Source organism: Spermophilus citellus (assembly GCF_964194105.1).
Source record: "Spermophilus citellus genome assembly, chromosome: 7".
NCBI classification, from domain to species: domain Eukaryota; kingdom Metazoa; phylum Chordata; class Mammalia; order Rodentia; family Sciuridae; genus Spermophilus; species Spermophilus citellus.
This window is the reverse complement of record NC_138188.1, coordinates 107102050-107127027: the sequence shown is the minus strand read 5'-3', so window position 1 is coordinate 107127027 and position 24978 is coordinate 107102050. Positions and strand designations below refer to the sequence as shown.

The 24978-nt window shown below is 48.0% G+C and overlaps 2 protein-coding genes across 4 annotated transcripts in view; one reads left to right on the top strand and one right to left on the bottom strand.

Annotated features, from left to right (window-relative positions):
- Positions 1 to 17735, top strand: part of SEMA5B (semaphorin 5B) — a 116181-nt gene extending 98446 nt beyond the window's left edge. Inside the window, exons 7-22 of one of the 2 annotated variants that reach the window (XM_081302805.1) lie at positions 100 to 313; positions 967 to 1252; positions 3627 to 3762; positions 4922 to 5129; positions 5234 to 5441; positions 10775 to 10892; positions 11045 to 11226; positions 12247 to 12390; positions 12578 to 12725; positions 12837 to 13062; positions 13218 to 13436; positions 13859 to 14029; positions 14129 to 14278; positions 14617 to 14661; positions 15059 to 15264; positions 15492 to 17735. In XM_081302805.1, the coding sequence (XP_081158931.1) occupies positions 100 to 313; positions 967 to 1252; positions 3627 to 3762; positions 4922 to 5129; positions 5234 to 5441; positions 10775 to 10892; positions 11045 to 11226; positions 12247 to 12390; positions 12578 to 12725; positions 12837 to 13062; positions 13218 to 13436; positions 13859 to 14029; positions 14129 to 14278; positions 14617 to 14661; positions 15059 to 15264; positions 15492 to 15650 (2820 nt within the window). In that variant the 3' untranslated portion in view covers positions 15651 to 17735. The remainder of the gene's footprint in view (positions 1 to 99; positions 314 to 966; positions 1253 to 3626; positions 3763 to 4921; positions 5130 to 5233; positions 5442 to 10774; positions 10893 to 11044; positions 11227 to 12246; positions 12391 to 12577; positions 12726 to 12836; positions 13063 to 13217; positions 13437 to 13858; positions 14030 to 14128; positions 14279 to 14616; positions 14662 to 15058; positions 15265 to 15491) is intronic. The other variant, XM_081302806.1, reaches the window with a different exon arrangement.
- Positions 17736 to 17888: 153 nt separating this feature from the next.
- SLC49A4 (solute carrier family 49 member 4) overlaps positions 17889 to 24978 on the bottom strand; it is a 130074-nt gene continuing 122984 nt past the window's right edge. For both annotated transcript variants that reach the window (XM_081302821.1, XM_081302823.1), the window contains 2 exons: positions 22545 to 22615; positions 17889 to 18030 (listed from right to left, as the gene is read on the bottom strand). In XM_081302821.1, coding sequence (XP_081158947.1) covers positions 22575 to 22615 — 41 coding nt within the window. In that variant the 3' untranslated portion in view covers positions 17889 to 18030; positions 22545 to 22574. The remainder of the gene's footprint in view (positions 18031 to 22544; positions 22616 to 24978) is intronic.

The window sequence follows — 24978 nt, the reverse complement described above, 5'->3', positions numbered from 1 at the left end:
AAGGACCAGGGACCTAGGAGGAAGCAGAACTCGGGGGTGGAAAGAACAGGCAGCCCCAGGCCTTAGGGAAAAGTGTCCCCTTCTTCTCATCGGCCCCAGGTGGGGAACCTCAGCCGGACTATCGAGAAGATCAATGGTGTGGCCCGCTGTCCCTACGACCCACGCCACAACTCCACAGCTGTCATCTCCTCCCAGGGGGAGCTCTATGCAGCCACAGTCATCGACTTCTCAGGCCGGGACCCGGCCATCTACCGCAGCCTGGGCAATGGGCCACCACTTCGCACAGCCCAGTATAACTCCAAGTGGCTCAATGGTAAGCAGCCCCAGGAGCGGTTCCCTCCTCACTCCTAACAGCTCTGCATGGGCTCACACTTGCTTCATTAAGGAAGAGGCCCAGGACAGGGCAGGTGTTTGTCCAAAGACCAGAGCTTATTGGCAATGGGTCCCAGATGAAATCACAGATATCCAAGGAACAAGAATAGATGAAGGGTAGGCTATTAGGGAAGAGAGAATGTGGGAAATGGCTAGTAAAAGTGGTTATGGGAAAGAAACTATTGGGGGAGGAATTATATGAACTTCCTGTTTCTTGGGATCGAATCCCTGTTTCTTCATTAACTAGCTGTGTTGCCTTGAGTAAGCACTTAACCTCTCTGTACCATGTTATTCTCATGTGTAATATAGGGATAATTCTCATACTTACTCATAAATCATAATGAGAATTAAATGGGTTAGTCCACATAAAGTTCTTAGAATATTGACTGGCACCCACCATACAGCTATTATTATGGCTGTGCTTTGTACTGGATATGGAAACAAGATTATTAAAACCCTTGGGTCACCAAGCTGGTGGGAGGATAGTGTCAGGATGCCCATCTGGGAACATCAAAGTAGGTGAGTCTTCCCAACTCTGCCCTCTTCTTCCTGGCTGGCCTCACCCACCCCTGTTCCTCTCCCCTCATTCCCCAGAGCCAAACTTTGTGGCAGCCTATGACATTGGGCTGTTTGCATACTTCTTCCTGCGGGAGAACGCGGTGGAGCATGACTGTGGGCGCACCGTGTACTCTCGGGTGGCCCGCGTGTGCAAGAATGACGTGGGGGGCCGCTTCCTGCTGGAGGACACCTGGACCACATTCATGAAGGCACGGCTCAATTGCTCCCGCCCGGGTGAGGTCCCCTTCTACTACAATGAGCTGCAGAGTGCCTTCCACCTGCCAGAGCAGGACCTCATCTACGGGGTCTTCACCACCAACGTGTGAGTCCCTGCCCCTTGCCGCCCCTTGCCTGCAATGTCAGGGCCTAGCTCTGGCCTGACTTTGCAGCCTGGTGGGCTCAGACAGGCCCCTTAGAGTCCTTGTCTCTTCATGTATAAGGTGGGGTGGCTACACCTGGTCCTCTGAGGATTCTGTGGTTTGCTGCTCTGGAGTGGTTAGCCCTTGGTCTGGGTTGCTGAAAAGGGCAGGTTTGGGCCAGATGTGCAGAAAGCAAGAGGAGCTGGAGCATGACTCATGGAGGGAGAACTTGCTAGTGATGAAAGAAAAGAATCCTGCCTTTGATGAGGAGGTGGCAGCCCTGGAGGGGCCCAATAGCCCCTCAGGGAGGCTCAGCAGGGATTCTCTATGGCCCCTCTCACCTTAGGACTCCATGACTTTGCTAAATCAGCCAGCAGTGTGTCCTGACAATCCCGCCATCACTTTCTTTCTAAACTGCACTGAAAACCGCAGGCTGGGATTTGGAGTCCCTTTTGCTTCCTTTGGTGTGAGGAAGGGTGACCTTACAGAGATTGTGAGACCCTCTTCCTCCTCCCAGTAGACACTAACAGATCAGGTAGTTTTCACAGAGAGTGATGAATGGCACCAGACCAAGGCCAATATTTGCTGTAGTGGATGCTGTGCAGGGTTCTCTATAAGGATGTTAGGAACCTGGGAGCCACAGAGCGGTCTCTGCTTGCAAGGTAGCAAGCAGGCCTTGCATGGGGACCAGGCTAGCCACAGAAATGACATTCTGAGGGAATAAGCAGGGACAAAGGTAGAGAGGCCACCCAATCAGAGGCAGGAGGACAGGCATATAGCACAGCTCTCACAAGCTGACCAGGACCGGACCGGCTCTCAGCACTGGAGAGTGAGTAGCCGTGAGCAGCTGGAGATGCATCAAGAAAAAATGACAATGTCAGTGTGGATTGTAAATAGTTTATTTATTGTGCGTCTCCTCCATGTCAGGGGCTTGTCCCAGTGTGGACTGGGTACCAGTGAGCACAGGCAGGGGTGGCTCCGTATTGTATATTAAAGAAATCAATTTGAATAGGGATATTGGGCTCCAGAGGGTACAAGCAATATGCAGCAATGCTTTTAACAGCCGGTAAGGCGGCACTAGGGAAGACTTCCTGTAGGAAGTGACAGGAATTGATGGGATGAGAAGACCATTTCAGCCCCAGGGAATAATGCACGCAAAGTTTTGGGATGGGAAGAAATGTTTTAGAACTGAGCAGAGAACAGTATGGCAGGTGCTTTGAGAATGAAGGGGAGAAAGACAAGAGAGGAGGCTAGAGGTAGGACAGGGATGATTCTGTCCTAAGAGCCTTGGAGAAGAAGGGTTTCGATCTTTATCCTAAGGACAAGAAGTTACTGAAGGATTTGAGGCAAGCAAGGAGAATGTTGGATGTGCATTTTTTAAATGCTCGCTCTGGCACTTGCAAGCCAAATGAATTAGGAGCCTACAAAAGTTATAGGTAGACCATCAGGAAGACAGCTGGAACCAGGCAGAGGTGGAAGGACATAGACACATTTGGGACAGGGACTACGTGCAGAGACTATAAGTGGACAGGTTGGTGTAGTGGTGTCGTCTCTGTATTGTTCACCCCATGCTCATGGATATCTGTGATTCTGGGACTGAAAGGGTCTTAGAGATCATTTGGCTCAGGGTGTCACGGGTTCCAGCATAAACCAGTAGATTGGTAACCAGCTATTTAATAAATAAATGAAGCAGGTGCTAGGTGAGGTGGTGCACACCTGTAATCAAAGCAGCTCCGGAGGCTGAGGCAGGAGGATCATGAGTTCAAAGCCAGCCTCAGCAAAAATGAGATGCTAAGCAACTAAGTGAGACCCTGTCTCTAAATTAAATACAAAATAGGGCTGGGAGTGTGGCTCAGTGGTCAAATGCCCCTGAGTTCAATCCCTGGTACCTGCCCCTCCCCCAAAAAGCAGAATAGAATGAAATAAAAATGCTCAATATAACATATTTAGTGTGGATTAGTATTATTTCATGAAACTTTAATATAGATGTGGGTATTATAGCAAGATGTGATGTAAAATATGTTTTATACTGTGGGCCAGGGACTAACATTTTAAAACCACTCACTGTCCTTTCACCTCCCACTGGATAAGGGAACGGGATGAGGAGGTAGCCCAGAGGGACCCGCCAGTGCTTCTTGTCAGTGGAACTTTCCCCAGGGGTTGCTGGGTGTGAGGACCACGTCTCCTTCTGTAACACCCCCAAGCTGCAGAAGTCACCAGGCTCATCCTAGGTTATTCCAAAGCCCAGGGGATTGGGCATGACAGCTGGCTGCGTGACTTCAGGAGGGTACTGGGGTCCACAGGGAGGGCAGCTTCCCACCATCTCTTGTCTTTCAGAAACAGCATTGCCGCTTCTGCTGTCTGCGCCTTCAACCTCAGTGCCATCTCCCAGGCTTTCAATGGCCCGTTTCGTTACCAAGAGAATCCCAGGGCTGCCTGGCTCCCCATTGCCAACCCCATCCCCAATTTCCAGGTACAACCTCTCCTTGCTTCCCCCACTAGACTACCAGCTGATACCCAACTGCTTACCCCAGACAAGCACCAGCCCTGTCTCTGCTGATCTATACCCATCATTGGTGTCCGTGATGGTTCCCTAACAAGAGGGTAACCTCTCATACTGAGCGTGAAGGAGAGTGGGTGAGAGGTAGAGCCAGGGGACCTGCTCTGAACCACTTCTCACCCTGTCCCCAAGAGGCAGGGTGTGGGACCTCAGCTCTACAAAGTGTCAGGGGCTAGGAGAGCACTACACAAGCAAACTGCAGCCAGAATTTGGAGCTAGGGTTTGTTCACAGAGTGTCTAGCATGGGTATGTAGGCCTACAGGGTCTCTGAGTGCTGGAGTGGGTAAGGTCCAGTCATGGATAGTTGATCATCCCCCATCCTGTCATTAAAATAGGAAACAAGTGGGCAGGTTAGGCTACTACTAATGGTTGACTTTCATGTCCATCCAACTCCCTGCCCCAGGTATGGTGTGGAGCAGGGAAAGACCTCAGGCTTTGCAGCCCAATGCTCCTGACCCAGATCTAGCCTGTCTCTGTGTGACTTTGGGCAGATCACCCAACTTCCTTGAGTTTCTTTTTCCTTATCTGTAACTAGAAATAATGCCATTATAGAAATGCCTCATAGATATGTGCAAAGGTTGATATGCCTGGAAGGTAGTAGGTGCTTAATAAAAGGTGGTTTCCTTTTAGCTTGAATTAGAAAGCATAAGAACTTTAGTGGAGATTTAGAAGAGAGAAAATAAAGCTTGGCCCAATGTGATGGAGAGGCACCTATGAAAGCATAAAATCACAGCACACGTGTCCACACTCAAATGATTTCTTTCAAGACAGTTCAGACTTCTTTGCTTCCCTCCTTTCTCTGGTCCCTCCTTCACCAATTTCCCAGCTTCATTTTCTCTTAGTTCCAAAGAAGAGGCATTCTTCCCAGGAAAGGGGTCAGGGGACCCAGCAGCAGATAATAGGTTCAATGGTGTCACCCGGGGCTGGACAGGGCGGGGACTGGGGTGGGTGGATGAGTGTTGGAGAATTAGCATCTGCTGGGAACACTGAGGAAGGGTGTGGAGACAGTATATTGGCAGCCCTGTGGCAGGGCTGGGTACATGTGACCTGGCTGCTTGGTTCCTTGAGACAGTGTGGTACCCTGCCAGAGACGGGCCCCAACGAGAACCTCACAGAGCGCAGCCTGCAGGATGCCCAGCGCCTGTTCCTGATGAGTGAGGCCGTGCAGCCAGTTACACCTGAGCCCTGTGTCACTCAAGACAGTGTGCGCTTCTCACACCTCGTGGTGGACCTCGTACAGGCCAAGGACACGCTCTACCATGTGCTCTACATCGGCACAGGTGAGCTGGCCGAGCCCATCCTGGGCTGCAAGTGGGGGAGGTGGTTGCAGGGCTGGGCTACGAGGTTCCCCATCCTTCAAGGTCACCTTCCTCTGGACCCCCAGAGTCAGGCACCATCCTGAAGGCGCTGTCCACCGTGAGCCCCGGCCTCCGCGGCTGTTATCTGGAGGAGCTGCACGTGCTGCCTCCCGGGCGACATGAGCCCCTGCGCAGCCTGCGAATCCTGCACAGCGCCCGAGCGCTTTTTGTGGGGCTGAGTGACGGAGTCCTACGGGTCCCTCTGGAGAGGTGCGCCGCCTACCGCAGCCAGGGGTAAGCCAGCAGCGGGAAGGAGGGAGGTAGCCCCCCAGTCACACCTTGGAGGTGGCCCCCCAGTCACACCTCGGAGGTGGCGCTAAGAAGGGAGTCTGGGCCATCTATCGCATCTCGGAGGTCTTCAGTGTGTGCCTTTGGACAAGTTACTTAACCTTTCTGTACTTTAGTTTCCACCTTGTAAAGTAACTTGTGGGAGTTTTGTGGGGGTTAATTGGGATAACTGCATAAAAGACGATCACTGACTGCAGGAAGCAGTTGTTTAGCAAATTATGGTGGATGTTATTGTCCCTGTTGGCAACCCCATGGTTAGAGCCCATCAGCCATCTCTAAACCACTTGATTTATTCTCAGTCCCTGCAGTTCAGAGAGAGACCTTTATCTTTGAAACCACAGTAATTATCGCCCAGATGTGGGTGCAGATGGGAGATAATGCTTTGAGTCAGCTCAAGTCTTCACCCCTCTTCCTTCCCTAGAACAGGAAGAGAGGGCTGGTGTGGTGGGTGGAAGTAAGAAACCACCTGGAGGAGTTCCCCTTGGTTCCCATTGCTTCTGAGATTGGGTCTCCATACCATAGCTTCAAGTGGAGTCAAAGATGTGGCAACAGTGCCACCAATTCCATGGGGAAAATTGAAGCCAAACAGAAATGCATTCCAGACTCCAACCAAGTGAAGCTGTCCTAGGGTGCATAGCCTCCTTTTTGAGAGCGTCAAGACTTGGCATAGCCTCAGCCACATGGACTTTCTGTGGCCTTTGCAACAGAGAGTCCTCCTAGCTCTGCCATCTGTCCTTGAGATTTGGGAGACAAATGGTATCTGTGCTGCCAAGGGTTGTTCTCCAGTCCTGGTGGAGTGTGCTGGAGGCTGGAAAGAGGCCTGCAGGGCAGGGGAAGAGGCTGCATGGTCATGAGGAAGCAGCCAAGGAGCGGGAGGGCAGTGGGCAGACTCAGGCTACCCAAGCCCCTCACACATGGCTCTATCAGCCAAACAGCACATATTTACCAAGTCCGGCCATGTTCAGGGCACTTTGCAGAACTGCTGGTGTGAGAGGAAACAAGACGAATGGGCCTGCAATACTTGCTTCACTCAAAGCTCTGGATATCTGGGTAGGGAAAGGAACCCCAGCCTCTCTCTGTCATATGGAGAGAGAAGGATGTATTAGGAAGGATTTGTGATGGAGTTAGACACACCTGGAGATCCATCACAGCTTCATCACCTACTGATTGTATGATCTCGAGTGGGTCACTTAACCTTTTTGAGCCCTGACTCTCTCATCAGGAAAATGGCAGGAAATTTGATGGAGTGCATGATGCAGAGTTGCTATAAGGATTGAGACTGGTGTTCATGAAGTGCCTAGTTTAGAAAATCATAAGTGGTGGCTAGTACATTTATTCCTGTTTTTGACCTCCCTAATCTCATTTAGGAGTCCCCTAGCCCCAACCTCCTGGGCTCTCTGAAGTTTTAGAATCTGTGATGTTGAATATGTGATATTGAGTCTGTGACGCTGGCCTTGAGTGAAAAGTCACCTGCTTGACAGCATTCCCCCATCTCTTGTGTTTTTAACGCTTGTGTTATTAAACTTTTCACATGCACCTTGTTCTCCAAGAGGTTGTGAATCTCACAACACAAACCCAGTGCCCCACTATTTTTTATGTTCCACCAGGAACCCTCCTCACCCAGTTGAAGGCACAAAATGGCCTTCCGCACAGGACTGATCTTTCTGCTGGCTAATTATTTGGCCTAAAAGGAGGTTGGTGCAGGAGAGATGTGAGAAATAGGACTGAAAAGTGGATTGAGGCCAGCTGAGAACGTCAAGGGAGGATTTGGACTTGAATCCTGTGGCTGTGGGCACTGAGGTGGTCATGGAACAGGGGGTGGAGCCTCAGGCTGCCCAGAAAGGTGTTTTACAAGGATGGATCAGACAGGAGTGAGCAGCACCATCATGGGGCAGATGGACGTCCCCAGTGAACTAGTGTGGCTCTAACCCAGACAGAAAGTCTGGGGTCTGCAGTGGAAAGAGGAAGGGAATGTGCTGGGCCATTTCCCCACTCATGCTCTTCTTTGAGGAGATGGAGAGGTTGTGTATGGGGCCTGATGCACTCCTATCCTGGAGAACATGGCAGACCATCAGTTCGGAGTTGGACGTTGCTGTCCTCTTTCCTGAGTTTGGGATAGAAGTCCTTGAAGTATATGGTAAAAACCATGGCATAAAACTCTAAGTTTGGTCCAGAAACTATAAAAAGCAATTCATACTACTGCAAGGTTAATAAAATGACCCAAGCAAGGACATGCAGCCACCAGGCTGTGCATTCCAGATGTCTGGGAGCCAACTGCCAATCACAGTTTATCCGAATGTGCACTATCATGGGGTGCATATCACAGGGTTTTACTGTGTCCTAGGATGGCTATTTCATGCTTGTTTCCTCATTCCTTCCAAGACTAGCAGGAGGATGAGGGGGGTAAGCAGAGGTGCTGGTGGGCCCCCTCCTCTGCCCAGAATCCAGGGGCTTATCTCCAACTGCTTCCTTTCATTGGGGCAAATCTCAGCCCCACGGGGCACAGCCAAGACAGGGGACTGGCCAGAGAGGACCAGGGCTCACATGAGGAGGAGCAGGAGGAATGTGGGAGTCTACAAAGTAGACGTTGTAAGCATCTATGACTCCTTCCTCCTTCTGGCAGGCCTTTCTCCCTGCCCTTGGGAGAGGGGATCCTCTACCCAAGCTCATTCACAGGTCCCCTCAGCCTGCTCTGTGAGGGCAGCAGAGGCCCACACTCAGAGTGCATCTTCTCCTGACCAGGCCCCATTCCTCTACAGTCTTAAGTAAAGACCACTTGCTCACAGCCTCAGGGTGCCGTTTCTACCTTGGACAGTTCTCCCCGTGCGCCTATTGCTAGAGGAGCTGGAATCTGATTGCTTACAATGTCCACCATCCATCTCTGTCCTGTCTGTGAGCCCATGCAATGAACCTGTTCCCTTTTGCAACGGCTGCTGGAGATGGTGCAGTAAAGAAGGCGTGGTGACACATTACTGGCCTGATGGCTCCTTTTATGAAAAGAACTCTAAATCACCTCCCCTTTCTACAGTCAGAGACACGCTTCAACTCTCTTCTGCTTGGAGCTTTTTCTTAAGAGTGTCCTCTGTTTTGTCAGCTTTAAAGTGGCCTTTTGCCAAAAACAGTGAATGTGGATCTACCTGAGCCAAGGAGGCAGTCATTCTGTTTAGTTTCCACAGGAAAAGACCTCAAGCCCTGGTCCCTGGGGCGTCTCAAAGGCCCACAGGCTGCCAGGAGCAGGGGCAGGGGTAGAGCAGTCTGCTGTGGTCTCCCTTTCATCTCTGAGACTACAGAGAAAGGAAAGACCGAGAGGGTGAGAGGGCCTGGGCAGGGGCAGGCTGGGGCAATGCCTACTCTACTTTTTCTTTCCTTCATTTCCTATTGTCAGGGATTGGAAAAACAAGGCGCTTCATTTTGGGCTCTGACAAAAGTGTGCCTGGACCAGCAGTTCAGGCTATTCCATGGCTATTCATTGCAATCACCTGGGGAGTTTAAAAGAGTCTAATGCCTGGGCCTCTTCCAGTCTAAAGGGCCCAGATTCAGGCGGGCTTGTTTTGTTTGCTTAAGCATTTTAAAAGATGCTCAGGAAATTCCAATTTGCAGTCAAGGGAACTACTGCTCTAAAAGTGGTGAGTCTCTAGAGGAAGAAGTAGCAGGAGACACGCTGGGTTCCTATAAAATCATTTGCTTTTGTCTTATATAAGCCTATTCAAAATTTTTTGCCCTTAGTCATTTTCTCTGCTGGGAAATATTTGTTTTTTGATGAAGAGAATCTTCTTTGTTATTATTACTCATCACAAATCATGGCTAATTCTTTTTTGCCCAGTTAACTTATTTGGTTATAAAGTGTCATGTCAGCTGCCTCTCAAGTTTGTCACTGCCTTTGGAGGCTAAGAGAAATAAACTAGCAAAGGCTTGACTAAGTGCTGATCAGTTGAATTTGCTAGCAGTGTTTTTGGTCCAAATGTCAGCCAGGGAGCAGAGTCTCAAAGCCACAGGTTGGAGTGAGCTCTCTGGGAGCTCTCTGGAGAGCTCTCTGGGGGTTTGGAAGGAAATTCTTTCTGGATCCACGATCTTATACTCTCTTTACATGCTAATGGACAGCAAATCCTGACTCCATAATCCTCATTTTTTTTTCTACTCCTCTCTTTTTTCTACTCCTTGAAGTCCTACTAGCAGGAATTTAAAATTCTTGCTAAAAAATGTAAAGGATACATTGCCTTGAATAATTCAGAAGAAAAGGAAGCAAGGAACCCTAGGATATGAGAAGTGGAAGCATCTGGGACACACATTGATGTGGGAACCATTATCTTTCCTGGGCCACTGCTAGAGACTTGCCCTGGGGCCAGGGAAGGGGGAGCTGTCCTTCCTGGCAGCTGAGCACCTTCTTATGATGCTAAAACCCTGAACTCTGCTTTCTGCCACTGAAGAGCTCCAGGTTCCCCTGGACTACATCCAGGTATTCCCTGACTCTGTGCAGTGTTTTGAAGGATGGATCCATATTCACTCAGTGTGTGAAATTAGATGTAATCTGCAGCTGGGAGGCAGGAGTGTGAGGGGAGAAGTGTGGTTGGGAAGCATGGTCTCAACTCCACCATGAACAATATGTGTGGTTACCTCTTTTCCCCTCTCCTTTGTACAACAAAAAAGTTGTGTATGGGTCCTGATGCTCAGTTGGGCTTACTATAAAGAGTCTAATGCCTGGGCCTCTTCCAGTCTAAAGGGCCCAGATTCAGGGAGCTTTTAAAAGCCACCCCTTTGTAGAGATTCCTGTTTGGGATGGGCTCCAGTACCAGTATTTTCAAAAAGCACCTTGGGTAGTTCTCATGTGAGCCAGGGTCAAGAACACTTTAAGGTCTTCTCTGTCTTAGTCAGAGCATCTCACAGGGAGGCAACACCTTTTTGGATTTTATTACCCATGTCTGTTCCTGCAGCCCTATATGGGGAATATGAAGCACCTGTCCTCAAGGAAAGTAGTACAGTCTCTTGGTTAAGTGTGCAGTCACTGGAGAGTTTAAGTTCGTGGTCACTTCTCTGGGCTTCCTCTATACAACGTGGGGATGGTAATTGGCCTGCATCACTGAGTTGCTGCATTAAATTAATTCATGCTTGTAAAGTGCTTAAAATGATGCCTGACATACAGTGCACAGTGAATTTACTAAATATCAAGGAAGGAACTGCATGGAAGGAGGTGCTCATGGGGGGTTGTCCAGGCATATTCTTGAGATGCAACTGAGGCTGGGAAGTCAGTGGACCTAAGTGTCAGCACCTCCGTCTGGCAGGGCATGCCTGGGGGCACGGGACCCATACTGCGGCTGGGATGGGAAGCAGCAACGTTGCAGCACACTGGAGGACAGTTCCAACATGAGCCTCTGGACCCAGAACATCACAGCCTGTCCTGTGAGAACCCCTTTGTGCCCCCCTCCACCTCAGCCCTCGTCCCTCAATCTAGACTTTGACTCCCATCAGTATTCCCCAAGTGCCCTGGGATCTCAAACCTTCCTGCCCCTGCCTCCTGTGACAGGGGTCCTTCCCCTTCTGTGAATCTGCAGGTGCGGAATGTGACACGGGATGGGGGCTTTGGTCCATGGTCACCATGGCAACCATGTGAGCATTTAGATGGAGACAACTCAGGCTCTTGCCAGTGCCGGGCCCGATCCTGTGACTCCCCCCGGCCCCGCTGTGGGGGCCTCAGCTGCCTGGGTCCAGCCATCCACATTGCCAACTGCTCCAGGTATGAAAGGATAGGGGTTGCATGGTGTTGGCCTTCAACTTGGGTGGAAAGAATGGGAGATAAGGGGCATCCCCATCCAACTGCTTGCACTAAGGGAAAAAAACCTCTGCAGGGCAGTGCCAGGAACTGAATAGATATAATGTCTGAGGCAGGAAACACGAACTCTGGGGAATTTTCCACAACAGTGGGAGGGAAGTTTTTACCTTGTGGGGTCTCTTGATGCAAAGAGGAAGGCTGCCCAGGCATGGGAGTCCCTCCCAGACAGGTTAGCCTCAGTGGGTCTTACTATCCCAAACTTGAGGGACAGGATGAGATGGTGGCAATCCTGGACTATATGGTCTAGAGATGTGACCTTGGCCAGCCACCTAACCACTCTGAGTTTCTCTAAGTGAGGGTTACAGTACCTCATGAAGAGTTGTTGAGAAGGTTAAAGGAGATAATATATGTAAAGAGCTTGCAACTGCCTGGTATCTGGGGACTCCATAAAATGGTTATAATAATGAACCTATTATTTTGAGCACTCTTAAAATAACTATTTCATATATGTTCACTAATTTAACGACTCACAGCAACCTCAAGAGGTAGGAATCCAGTTGTCCAGCTTACTTGAAAGATAAGGAGCCCAGTGATCACTGGACAATAGTGAGTAGTGACTGAGGTTTGAGCCAAGCATGTGAGTGCAGAACAGGGGTGTGATTTTGGGTTGGAGTGCAAGGATTGATCAATCAAGAAGGGTGAAAGGACAATTGCAGATGGGAATGGTGTCTGGGACCTTCTTACAGAGTGTGTCCTTTGGCCTCCATGGGTAGGATCCAGGTTATAGAAGGTTCTCAGTACATGTTTGTGGCATGAATGAAGAAACGGATGAATGGGTATCAGCCTGGTTAAGAGCTGATATTTTCTGTCACCATCTGGTCCCTCCTGATGAAAATACAAATTCCATCTGACCAGATGTGGACCACATCTAAGTAGCTAGGGCTCAAGAGGTGCATCTGTTTCTGTCCCATGTCACTCCACCAGGAATGGGGCATGGACCCCGTGGTCTTCATGGGCACAGTGCAGCACATCCTGTGGGATCGGCTTCCAGGTCCGCCAGCGAAGTTGCAGCAACCCTGCGCCCCGCCACGGGGGCCGCATCTGCGTGGGCAAGGGCCGGGAGGATCGGTGAGCTAGCGCGTGGTCAGGGAGATCTGAAGACCGACTGCCCTGAGGTCCCACACTTTCCGGGTCTGCTACAAACTGGCCTGGATGTTCTGGGTGACCCAGGGTACTCTCTTCCTTGCCAAGTGACACCTTGTCAGGGGTGGCAGTATCCCTCCTTAGGGTGATGACTCCTCCCCCTCTTCCCCAGGTTCTGCAATGAAAACATCCCTTGCCCAGTGCCCATCTTCTGGGCCTCCTGGGGCTCCTGGAGCAAGTGCAGCAACAATTGCGGGGGCGGTGTGCAGTCGCGTCGTCGGGCCTGCGAGAATGGCAACTCCTGCCCAGGCTGTGGCGTGGTGAGGACCGGGGCGAGGGGTGAGGGCCCGGGCGAGGGATGAGGGGCCTGGAACTCCAGGGCAGAGTAGGCCTGCAGGCTGCGGGGCTCTGAAACCACCCTCATTCCGAAGGAATTCAAGACCTGCAACCCGGAGGGCTGTCCAGAAGTGCGGCGCAACACCCCGTGGACCCCTTGGCTGCCCGTGAACGTGACGCAGGGCGGGGCGCGGCAGGAGCAGCGCTTCCGCTTCACGTGCCGCGCTCCCCTGCCAGACCCCCACGGCCTGCAGCTTGGCAGGAGGAGGACCGAGACGAGGACCTGCCCAGCGGACGGCTCCGGAGCCTGCGACACCGACGGTACAGCCCCGCGCCCTCCGCCCCACCTCCCGGCCCGCGGAGCATCGGGGGCGGGTCGGGGAGGCCGGGAGCGGGAGCCCGGGGAAGGCCCGGGGACTGGAGCGGGTGGCCCGGTTGTCGGCGCCCGCATCGCTGAGGCCCGCGGCCCTCCCCAGCCCTGGTGGAGGATCTCCTGCGCAGCGGGAGCGTGTCCCCACACTCGCTGAGCGGGGGCTGGGCTGCCTGGGGCCCCTGGTCGTCCTGCTCCCGGGACTGCGAGCTGGGCTTTCGCGTCCGCAAGAGAACGTGCACCAACCCCGAGCCCCGCGATGGAGGCCTGCCCTGCGTGGGCGATGCCGCCGAGTACCAGGACTGCAACCCGCAGGCTTGCCCAGGTAATCTTGAGGAAGAAGCCTTTGGCGTATCAAAATCCTCCACCAGGGAAACTCCGTGGCCCTGGTGGCTCAGGACTACCCAGGAACCCCATGTCCCGGGTCACTTCTTTTTCCTGCCAATCCTGTGCAAGGGCCACTAGAGTATTTGTTTTCTTTGTCCATGAATATGGAGGATACTTCAGTGAAGTGGGGCCTTTTCTTACTCGGCCTCACTTTTTCCTCTCCCCTAATTGGTTAGCCAGATAAGGTGGAGCTGGTTTCTCTCCCTCCGGTTGTCTCTGCTACTGCCTGCATTTTTCCTGCCACATGTGTGCCCTAAGAGTGCCTGTTGAGTGGGGATAGGGTGGGGTAGAGGTGGAGGTGGAAGTCATTGTGGCCCAGGGTGCCTCGGTGCCTCCCTCACACATGCCATCCACTTGCAGTGCGGGGTGCCTGGTCCTGCTGGACCTCGTGGTCCCAATGCTCAGCCTCCTGCGGTGGGGGCCACTATCAGCGCACACGTTCCTGCACCAGCCCTGCTCCCTCTCCAGGTGAGGACATCTGTCTCGGGCTGCACACGGAGGAGGCACTATGTGCCACACAGGCCTGCCCAGGTACTGGGTACATCTGGCCGGGGTTGGGGAGCACCATGGAGCCTCTGATCCCCAGCAGTGGTTCCTGGGGCACTCAACTGCATCCCAAACAACCCACAGAAGGCTGGTCACCCTGGTCTGAGTGGGGTATATGCACCGAAGATGGAGCCCAAAGCCGAAACCGGCACTGTGAGGAGCTTGTTCCAGGGCCCAATGCCTGTGCTGGAAACAGCAGCCAGAGTCGCCCCTGTCCCTACAGCGAAATTCCTGGTAGGTTCTTGTGCCAAAACCTTCAGACCAGCCTTTCCTGCCCCAAGCTCCCAAGTTCCCAGTCTGATGACTATGTCCTAGTCTGGGGTATGTCCTGGAGCAAGATGAAACACCCAGAGACTCACCTCTTGCCTGGTGCACACACCTGGGGCTCTGGCACTACATAGCTAGTGAACAGGCCAGCCCTTGTAGAGAAGAGGTCTGTGGAGTGGCAAAGGGAGGCCCATTCCTGCACTTTAGTGCTGACCCAGGGGTCCTCCCAAAGCCACACCCAGTCCAAGAGGGAGCCTGCCTCTCTCTACTTTGCCCTAACACTTTCTCCACTTGTCTTCCTGCAGTAATCCTGCCTGCCTCCAGTGTGGAGGAGGCCGCCAGCTGTGGAGGTAAAAGGAGCCACTCATGACACATACTTCTATTCCTCCTCCCCACTCCAAAGCCTGGATTCTTCCTACCTCCCACTTCAGACAGTCAGGCCCACTACTTCAAGGCTGTGTGCAGGGAGACCTGGGTAGTTCCAGCCATGCTCCTCATCTGGGAGGCCATCATCAGTCTATACCTAAGAAAATTATCCATCCACTGATCTTCTGGTTGCCATGTCTGACTCAAGCCTCAGGTTGTCCTGGGGAAGAGGCTCCCCTGTTTCTTTTGGCTCTGGCCTCAAATCCTTTCTTTCCTTTGTGTCCCAGAGCCTCTTATTGCTATTTCCACTCTCAGGAGATAGTCAGGAATCTCTCTTCTTCAAAGTGGTCCTTTTCTTACCACCTGCCTGTCCTTCTCCAGGGTTCAGTCTTATCCACCTGGTGGCCACCGGCGTTTCCTGCTTCCTGGGCTCTGGGCTCCTGACCTTGGCGGTGTACCTGTCTTGCCAGCACTGCCAGCGCCAGTCTCAGGAGTCCACACTCGTCCATCCTGCCACCCCCAATCACCTGCACTACAAGGGTGGGGGTACCCCCAAGAATGAGAAATACACTCCCATGGAGTTCAAGGTGCGGAGCCTTCTGGTAGTAGCAGAAGCCAGGGTGAAGGGAACAGTGGTCCTATCCTTGAGCTGGGCATGACAGGGTGGACAGTGGGGGGCATGTTGGCATGAGGGAGCACTGCCTCAGCATCTGGAACGTTTCTTCACCAGCTGACTCCTGGACCCCTGGCCCTGGCCTGTTCCCTTCCCTACCTCTCCCCTAACCCCTTTCTCTCTGATTTCTTCTTCCCACAGACCCTGAACAAAAATAACCTGATCCCTGATGACAGAGCCAACTTCTACCCACTACAGCAGACCAATGTCTACACGACCACCTACTACCCCAGCCCGCTGAACAAGCCCAGCTTCCGGCCTGAGGCCTCACCTGGACAGCGGTGCTTCCCCAACAGCTGATCCTACCATCCTGGGACTTGGGCTCCTTGCCTTCCCAAGGCACAGAGCAGTGGAGATGGGACCGTGGAGCCACTTTGGTTTTCTCCCTCTGCACTAGGCCAAGAACTTGTTGCCTGGCCTGTGGGGATCCAATCTGGCTTCAGAGAGCTCTGGCTGGCGGTGACCATGGGGGAGAGGGCTGGCTTCAGGGCCGGCACATGGCTGCAGATCCAGCTTAGCCCAGGTCTCTCATGGCCTCCTTGTGACCACCATCATGATGACCCTCCCCTGCCATGTTTGAGCTGCAGACCTACTGGGCACGTGAGGAATTGAGAAGAGTGGAGATGGCAGTGTCAGGAGGGCAGGCTGTTGGGTTGGGGTTGGGGTTGGGTTGGAAATGACTTCCAGTGTCTGCCACAGCCAAGTCTGACCCGCTGTGGCTGGCCGGAAGAAAGGCCTTGTCTACATTTAGATTGTCTCTGAAAAGAACTTATCAAATGGCCCAGTGGCTCTGGATCTCTGCCCAGTGCTGGACCATTGTGGTGCTGCCCCAGTATGACATAGGGGACCAGTGCTGCCCAGGTGGTCTGCCTTGGCCTAGCTATTTGTATTTCACCCAGGGATATTCCTCTGGTCAGAGGCAGTAAGAACTGGGAACCGGAGGCTGGTCTTTTCTGAGAAGCCCTTTAACCTGACCTAGTACATACAGGTCTCAGCCTTGCCCAGAAGAAACAAAAGGTGGCCTGGGAGGAAGGAAGGCTCAATACCATAAGAGGCACAGTCTGGCCTTTGTGTCCCTATAGAGATCATCTTCCAGTTGCTGCTAAGCAGAGTCGTTAGCTGAGACCTGCTTGGGAGTCTATGCTGGCCCCTCATCTCTTCAGGAACACACACACACACACACACACACACACATGCGCATGTGCGCACACACAGTCACCATCTGCTACAGCAACAGAAAGGATGTTGGACTGTGGCATTATTAATTAAAGATGATATCCAGTCTCCAGATGTAACTCTGTCTTTGCGCATATGTGTGTGGGCCCCTCTTGGCATGGTCCTGGCCATTAGAACAATGCTCCGGGGTAACAGATGGCTTCTCAAGGTGGAGGAAATGACCCAAGTAGAGTGTGACTTTAATAGGGGATATCTTTCCATATGTGGGTTTGTGTACACATGCACACATATTGTCCTAATCCTTTTTTTGAAAAAGAGGTTGGGAATAAACAAATTCACAAATGGGGACACAGAGTACACCAAAGGCAAGTGGCAGGAGAGATTTATGCGTGTTACCTCAGCAGCTTTTCCTGGCAATATCTCCAGGGTGGAGATGGGGGAATCCTGCAGGAAAGTATTGATGAGGGTTATTTTATGAGATAGCTTCAGTGCTAAGCTTAATAAAACCAAATTGGGAAATGAGTAAACCTGTGAAGTGGGGGAAGCCTAATGTAGTTTCTGTTGGATTAAATAAAAATAACCTTAAAGCTTCAGCCCACCAAATCAATGCTGCCATTTTGGATGAGATTGATGGACATGTTAATTTTAGAGAGCAATTTCCTAACTTAATTGGCTGGATCAATTCTCCTAAGATTCCCAGCGGAATCTAATTGTAGAGGGGCTATAAAGCCTATGGTCTGAGGGTTGGAGGAAGTGGAGGCTCTTGGGAGTGGAGGCAGAAGCACTTGAAGCTTGAAAGTGCCTGAAGTAGAGGAGGGGGAGGAACAGAGCCTTCCTGGAGGTCTTCCTGCTTACCTGAGACAGAAATGGGCGGCATCCCCAGAGCCCAAGGGGAGCCCAGTCAGAGAAACCTCAGGAAATGTGAATATCTGCTGCTTTGGGATTGCTATTTCCTGTTAGCCTCAAGAGTCCAGAGCTGACAGGGGGCAGTGGGGACATCTTAGATCCTGGGATCTCCGATTCCTTTGGGCCTGTTGGCAGCCAAAGAAGTTCAAAAGTGTTATAGGATATAGGGTCCAGGTGTCCACCTCTCAGGGCATTCAGGGTATGTTAAGTCTTAAGGACTGGAAAGTTTATGTATAATCATGAGAATTCCTAGGGAATGCCCACCACCTATTGTTGGAATGGCATCACTGGGAATATAAACCTTTGGCAATACACACACGCACTCAAACACACACACACACACACACACACACACACACACACACTAAATTTTCTGGAAACACAGGCTTTGAAAAGCATAACCATTCAGAATCTATTGAGAGGCTCCACACTGTATGCAGATGAGCTGGCATGGTTGCCAAAGACTTTAGTAACCAGCTCTGTCCCAGAATTGAGGACCCTCAGAGTGCTTCTGGAAAAGGAGGGTGTGGTGGTCTGAGTGTGAAAAGCAAGTGGGCTTCCTCTGCCAGAGGCAGATGCTGGATCCAGAGCTCCAGGCCTTCTTGGAGAGTTTTGTGTTGAGAGAGAGAGAGAGAGAAAGAGAGACAGAGCGAGCATTTTCTTATTATTAAAGCCATACATATTCATTGCAGAAAATTTAGAGAATGGAGGTTATAGAAATCTTACCACGATTATACAAAAATCTAAGGCAGAGACTTAGGAATTTTAAATGATGTTGTGAAGATATTTCTTACATTTTTTTTTTCAAAATCACCCCCAAAACAGAATAGAACACAAAAGTTATGTCACTGTTTTCAATAAAGCTAAGATGTAACTATAATCCCGTATCACAGTGCAGTTGTCCTTCAGTATTCTCAGGGAATTAGCTCCAGAACACCCCCACCACACACACACATACACATGGCTACCAAAATATGTGGATGCTCCAGTCCCTTATGTAAAATGGAGTAGTATTTGCAAATAATTTATGCACATCCTTCATATACATTAAATCATCTCTAGATTACTTATAATGCCTAATGCAATGTAAATCTATATAAATTAGTTGTTGTGCTTTGTCCATAAGGGAAAAATGACTAGAAAAGTGTCTGCATTTCAGAAATATGTTCTATCTGTGGTTGGTTGGCTCTGTGGATGTGGAACTTGTGAACAGAGGGGGCCAACTGTACATAAAGACAGAAAGCAGATGGAGTGACAGCAGTCATCTGTTAAGAGTGGATGTGGGTCAAACCTAAATACCCGAGGGATTTCAGAATGAATCAAAAATTGAAGGGAGTAGATATGAGGAAGATGGAGATCCACGCATAAGCTAGACCTTCAAGTTTTGTTCTTGTTTCATGATTTATCTAAACATTTGGTTTTGTGGGTAAACTAAAGCACAGAAAAACCATATGAAAGTATAGTTAGTGGACCTAGGGCCAACACCTTTGTAACAACCCCCTGGATCAAGAAACAACTTTAACAACTGTCCCAACATCCTTTGCTTCATCCCCTCCCTCTCTCCTCCTCCATTCAACAATCAGATGGATAACCATCAGCAACAGGAAAAACAAAAAGAACACAAGGAAAGGAAATGTAATCATCGTTAACCACTTGATTAGAGCATGAACCTCTGTATAAGGATAGCAACTGAAACTCTGCATTTAGTCTTAATTATAACTTTGTAAAATGTATTTTATAATATTTTTTATCATGGGAGAGACAACATCAGAAGAATAAGTCTCTGAGATCTTGTTACCAACTAAATGTTGGAGTGAATATTAGGGAAGAAAGGAATAAAAACCTCTTTAAAATAACTTCACCCTGATTTTGACCATGGTACATGTTAAATAAAGAATTTTGGAGGACAGAAATGCATATATGCTCCCAGCCAAGACAGGCAGGCTGCAGCCAAGATGGGAACAGGCACCATGCAACATGCACCTCTCTTTGTAAGTAAAAAGAAGAGCAAGAGGGAGAGGAATGGGGAGGAGGAGAAGAAATAATCTTGGAAAACAAAAGCATAAACCTAATAAAAAGAAAATATTAATATCCCGATATCTAACTGAGAAAACTATCATCATTATTCTACTATGTTCTTTTCTAGACTTTTTCTACGGTTATATATGAGTTTGAAAATATTTTATGAAATTAAGACAGACTGTGTGTATGGCTTTATTTTGATTTTAACCCATAACTTTATATACTTAACATTGTTTAAAAATTCTTCTGGAAACCCCAGGAACCCTTTCTGCTGCTGCCCTTTCTCTCTTCTTGAGAGAACTTGAGAGAAAGTTTGATTTTTATATGTTTCATTTATTTACATCACTGATTTACTTTTAAAAGGTTGAAAATCCTAGGCAGTATTATATAAATTCCATTACATAAGAGTATTCATTCTGTTACTTAAATTTATTTCTCTATTATATAAATGTAGCCTCCTGCTACATAAATTTGTCATAATTTATTTAAACCATTCTCATTTGTTTCAAAAATTCCTTTACCAAAGCATACTATTAGGGACCTTGTTATGGATTGGATGTGAGGTGTCTCCCAAAAGCTCTTGTGTGAGATGATGCAAGAAGGTTCGGAGGAGAAATGATTGGGTTTTTAAGAATCATAACCCAATCTGAATTAATCCCCTGATAGGGATTCCCTGAGTGGTAACTGAAGGCGGGTAGAGTGTGGCTGGAGGAGGTGGGCATGGGGGCGTGGCTTTGGGGTATATATTTGTATCTGGAGAGTGAAGTCTCTCTGCTTTCTAATCACCATGTGAGCTGCCTCCCTGTGACACACTCTCCTGCCGCGATGCTCAGCCTCATCTGGAGCCCCGAGGAATGGCTGGCCTTCTATGGACCTCAGTCTCTGAAACTGTGAGCTCCCGGAAAAATTTCCTCTTCTACAGTTGTTCTGGTCTTTTAGTCACAGCAATGGAAAAACTGACTAAAACAGACCTTATACATATATCTTGTCTTTAGGAGGCATCCCCAGAAGTGAAGGCTGCTAGGTTATAAGTACCCATCAGTGGTAGCTACTAGGGTTAGTAATAATAAAAGGAGAATTCACTACTGGTGGGAGTGTACCTAGTTTAATCCTCTGAAGGAAATTTTGGCCATAGACATAAAAACTACACAGGGGTGGTTCATCTGGAAAACTGGAGGACAATGAATCTATCATCAGCCTCACACAGGGACCTAGGGACATGTCTTCCTGGGAGAGCTGAGTGGATAAACTCCCCCAAATCTCAGGAATTGCTGGGGCTCTGAACCCAGATACATGACCCATCAGTTAATAGAACTGGGTATCATCTCTGCTGGAAGCTCCCCTTTTGGAACACTGAAATTCAGGGTAAAAAATCAAAACAAAACAGTACAAAAGTATACAGTATTACAGTTAAAAAGCAAGTCTCTTATTCTTTTCTTTTAAAATTATTTTTAACTGACATAAAAATTGTGTATATTTATGGGACACCATGTGATGTTTCCATACATGTATACAAATCGTGGTAAACATTTATCTGCTTAAACATTTATCATTTTTTATGGTGAATACATTCAAAATACTTTCTTCTAACTTCAAGTATATATATATGTGTGTGTGTGTGTGTGTGTGTGTGTGTGTGTGTGTGTGTGTAAATTTATAATATATTATAAATATACATAGCATTATCATTATATTTGTTTCCCAGTTCTCATTCCTAGGTCCTAAATTCCCTTTTTTGAGACAGCTGGAAGTAGACAGGAACATATATGCATACAGGTATATGTACACAGATCTTCCTTAAATTACAATGGGGTTACAACCCTATAAATCCATTGTAAATTGAAAATACCATAAGTCAAAATGAGTTAATATGCCTTACCTAACAAACATCATAGCTCAGCCTTACCCACCTTAAATGCACTTAGAACCCGTAGAATTAGCCAAAATCATCTAACACAAGGCCTACTGCATAAGAAGACATTGACTATCTCATATGCTGGCTGAGAACTTCACCTCACTGCCACTGTGTTATACTTTAAAAGAGTATCAAACTGTCTGTCACCAGCCAGGGAAAAATATCAAAACTGGAAATTTAAAGTATGGTTTCTACTGAATTCATATTGATTTCACACCATTGCAAAGTCAAAAAAAAAAATAGAAAATTCCAAGTGGAACCTTATTAAGCTGAGGACTGTCTGTATTTACCTATAAGTGTGTATAGAGAATCTATCAAAGTTTGACTTTGGTCTTTATCTTCAGCTTCAAATCTAGGAATTGACCTTCAACCTTAGCTTTTGGAAGTCAAAATAGCTGAAGGCAGACTTCAGTATCACATGAGCCCGTGCCTGGTCCAGTCATGGTTACACAAGGTCATCATTGTGTGTACTTAGAATGTTAATATCAGCAACGTGCACAATACCTGCTATCTAGATTTATTAATAGATGATCCTCACTATAAATGTCTAGATAAACTAAGGGGGAAAAATCTCTTTTATGCTTCATATATTAAAGTTCTTTCAGCCAGTGAAACCATATTTGTACATTTAGTTTTGTAAGACTAACGTGACACAATAATGAATGATGGTTGTGAAAACTGCTGTTTTTATGTTTGTGTCAGTTTTTGTCACTGTCCCCAAAATACCTGATAAAAGCAACCTAGAAGAGGAAAAGTTTATTTTGGCTCAAAGTTTCAGAAGTTCAGTCCATGGTGGGCTGCCCACTACTCCGGGTCCAAGGTGAGGCAGAACGTCAAGATGAAAGGATGTGGCTGAGGAGCATGGCTCCATTCATGACCACCGGGAAATGGGGGGGGGGGAGCGGGGAGGAGGAACACTTCCAGGGCAGCCCCCAGAACCCACCTCCTCTAACCACATCTCACTTATAGTTACCATTGCAGTCAGTCCATTCAAATTGGGATGGACTGATTAGGTTACAGCTGTCATAATCTCATCATTTCACCTCTGAATGTTCCTTCATCAACACAGGAGCTTTTGGGGGAATTTCCAAATTGTAACAGTGTTCAAAACCAATTAAACATTTTAAAATAGCAAATAGGGGCTGGGGATGTAGCTCAAGTGGTAGCACACTCACCTAGCATGCGTGAGGCACTGGATTCGATTCTCAGCACCACATACAAACAAAGATGTTGTGTCCGCCAAGAACTAAAAAAATATATATATTAAAAAAATAAAATAGCAAATAAATTGGGAAAAAGACTGAGTGTTAAAAAGAATACTGAGTGAGAATGTTAGCTAGATAACTTCAAGGAAGAATATTATAATCTTTGTGAGCCAATACGTGTTAAACAATTTTCAATAATCCAAGGCAGAATAATAGAGATTTGATTAAATCATAACTCTAATATTTGTCAGTTGGTTCGATGTCTATTTTGCATTCATTTTATCAAATAGAATAATCTTTAAGAATTATGTTTAATTTTTGGAACTTAATCCCATTTATTTTATGAATCTTTCAAGAAGAAATTGTTTTTGGGAATTCACATCTAATGAAAATGAATTTTGTGAAGGAAGAACATCAGCTTTTCCACTTAAACATTTCATAAGCAGAAAAGTTACCAAATCATATGCAATATCCATGATTAAATCACCTTTGATCCAGACATAATAAGGAATCTATAGAGAATAAAGAAAAGAAAAAGTGCAAGAAAATGTAACAGCAAGAAATCTCTGACTTCTCTACTGTTCTTAGTGGAAAGGGGGCATCTGTTTCTTATGACAAAGCTGCAGCCAAGTGACCACAAGAGCAGTCATACAGGAGATCACAATGAGCGGTCACTGTATCTGCACGATGATGTCAAACTTTTGACTTTACCAATCTTAATAGTAAAATTATAAGAATGATTACATACACTGGGTTGAAATCTCTTGCACCTCAGAAGTTTTATTCTGACATAGTGCTGTTACACCTCAACTGGAACCTGATGTGGACTTTAACGTGTGCCCAGTATGTCCTCAGCAGCATGCCTGCCACCTGCATGACTTCTGCTCCAGCTCTTTTTGCTTCACACTAAATCCTCAAGAGGGTCCCTGTTGTCTTTTCCCCAATAATCACTCCACCAATTACCCAAATCCCTCCTGGGAGACTTTAGGATGTTTTCAACCTTACGTTACCAGGTTGCAAAGACTATCCTTATATGGATACCACTATAATGACAGACACAATTCTGAAAAATAAAATTGCTTAAGGAGTATGCATATTTTAAATTTCAATAGATTTGTCCATCTCAATGTAATATTACATGACGTCTTGTAGTCTTATGTCTTTCTCTTTGTTGGAGGTGATTCTTCAGTAGGAGTGGCAGGGCTCATTCTGGGGGAACAAGGCGGTCAGCAAAGATAACTCAGTCCCTCCCAGATGCTCCCTTTCCCCAGTGGCTCTGTGCTCCCCGCCAGGTGCTTGGTCAGATGACCCTTGGGGCTACTACCACACCTCTGATTTTTCTTTTCTTTATTTTTTCTTTTCTTGTCTTACCCTTTCCTTTCCTTTTCTCCCTCTCTCCCTCTCCCTCCCATCTCCCTCCCCCTCCCCTCCCTCCTCCCCTTCTCCCTTTCCCTCTCTCTCTCTCTCTCCCTCTCCCTCTCTCTCCCATTGTCTTGTCTGTTTTGATGTCCTAGATTTCCTGGGTTGTTAAAATATCATCAGACAAACCAAATTTTTACTAAAGTGTGACTATCTATGCATTACAATAAAGGTTTTCAGGACCTTACCTCAAAGAAGTAAGGGACTGAGGCTCTCAGGAACTGAAACTAACAGGTGAGACAGGCATTTTGGACAGAATTCCCAAAGCTCCTGGGATTCAACTACTTTCCCTTCTTCATTCCTTTTCCTATCTCAAGTGCTGGGAAAAGGCCCAGGGTCCTAGAATTCCTCCCTGGCACTCTCTGCCCCTCCACAGCTGGCACTAATGGTCTGGGCGAAGGGTGGGAATCTTCCTCCTGCTCAGGGTGTATTCTTCCTTTTTTTTTTAAAAAAAAAATTGATTCATTTTAGTTATACATGACAGTAAAATCAGCTTGGATAAAATTATACTTGCATATTTATATCTTATTCTAATCAGAACCCCATTCTTGTGGATGCACACAATGGTGGGATTTCCTTGTTTTTTTCATGTATGTACATAAGAAAATTATGTCAAACTCATTCCACTGTCTTTTCTATTCCTATCCTCCTCCCTTCCCTTCATTCCCCTTTGTCTAATATACTGAACTTCTCTTCTTCCTCCACCTCCTAATTGTGGTTTAGCTTCCACGTATCAGCAAAAACATTCGACCTTTGATTTTGCGGGGATTGGCTTATTTCACTTAGCATGATAGTCTCCAGATCTATCCATTAGTAGTAAACGTTATAAAGTCATTCTTCTTTATGGCTGAGTAATATTCCATTCTGTATATATGCCATAATTTCTTTATCCTATCATCTATCCTATTGAAGGTTGGTTCCATAGCTTAGCAATTGTGAATTGTAGCGCTATAAACATTGATGTGGCTGTGCCATTATAGTTTTC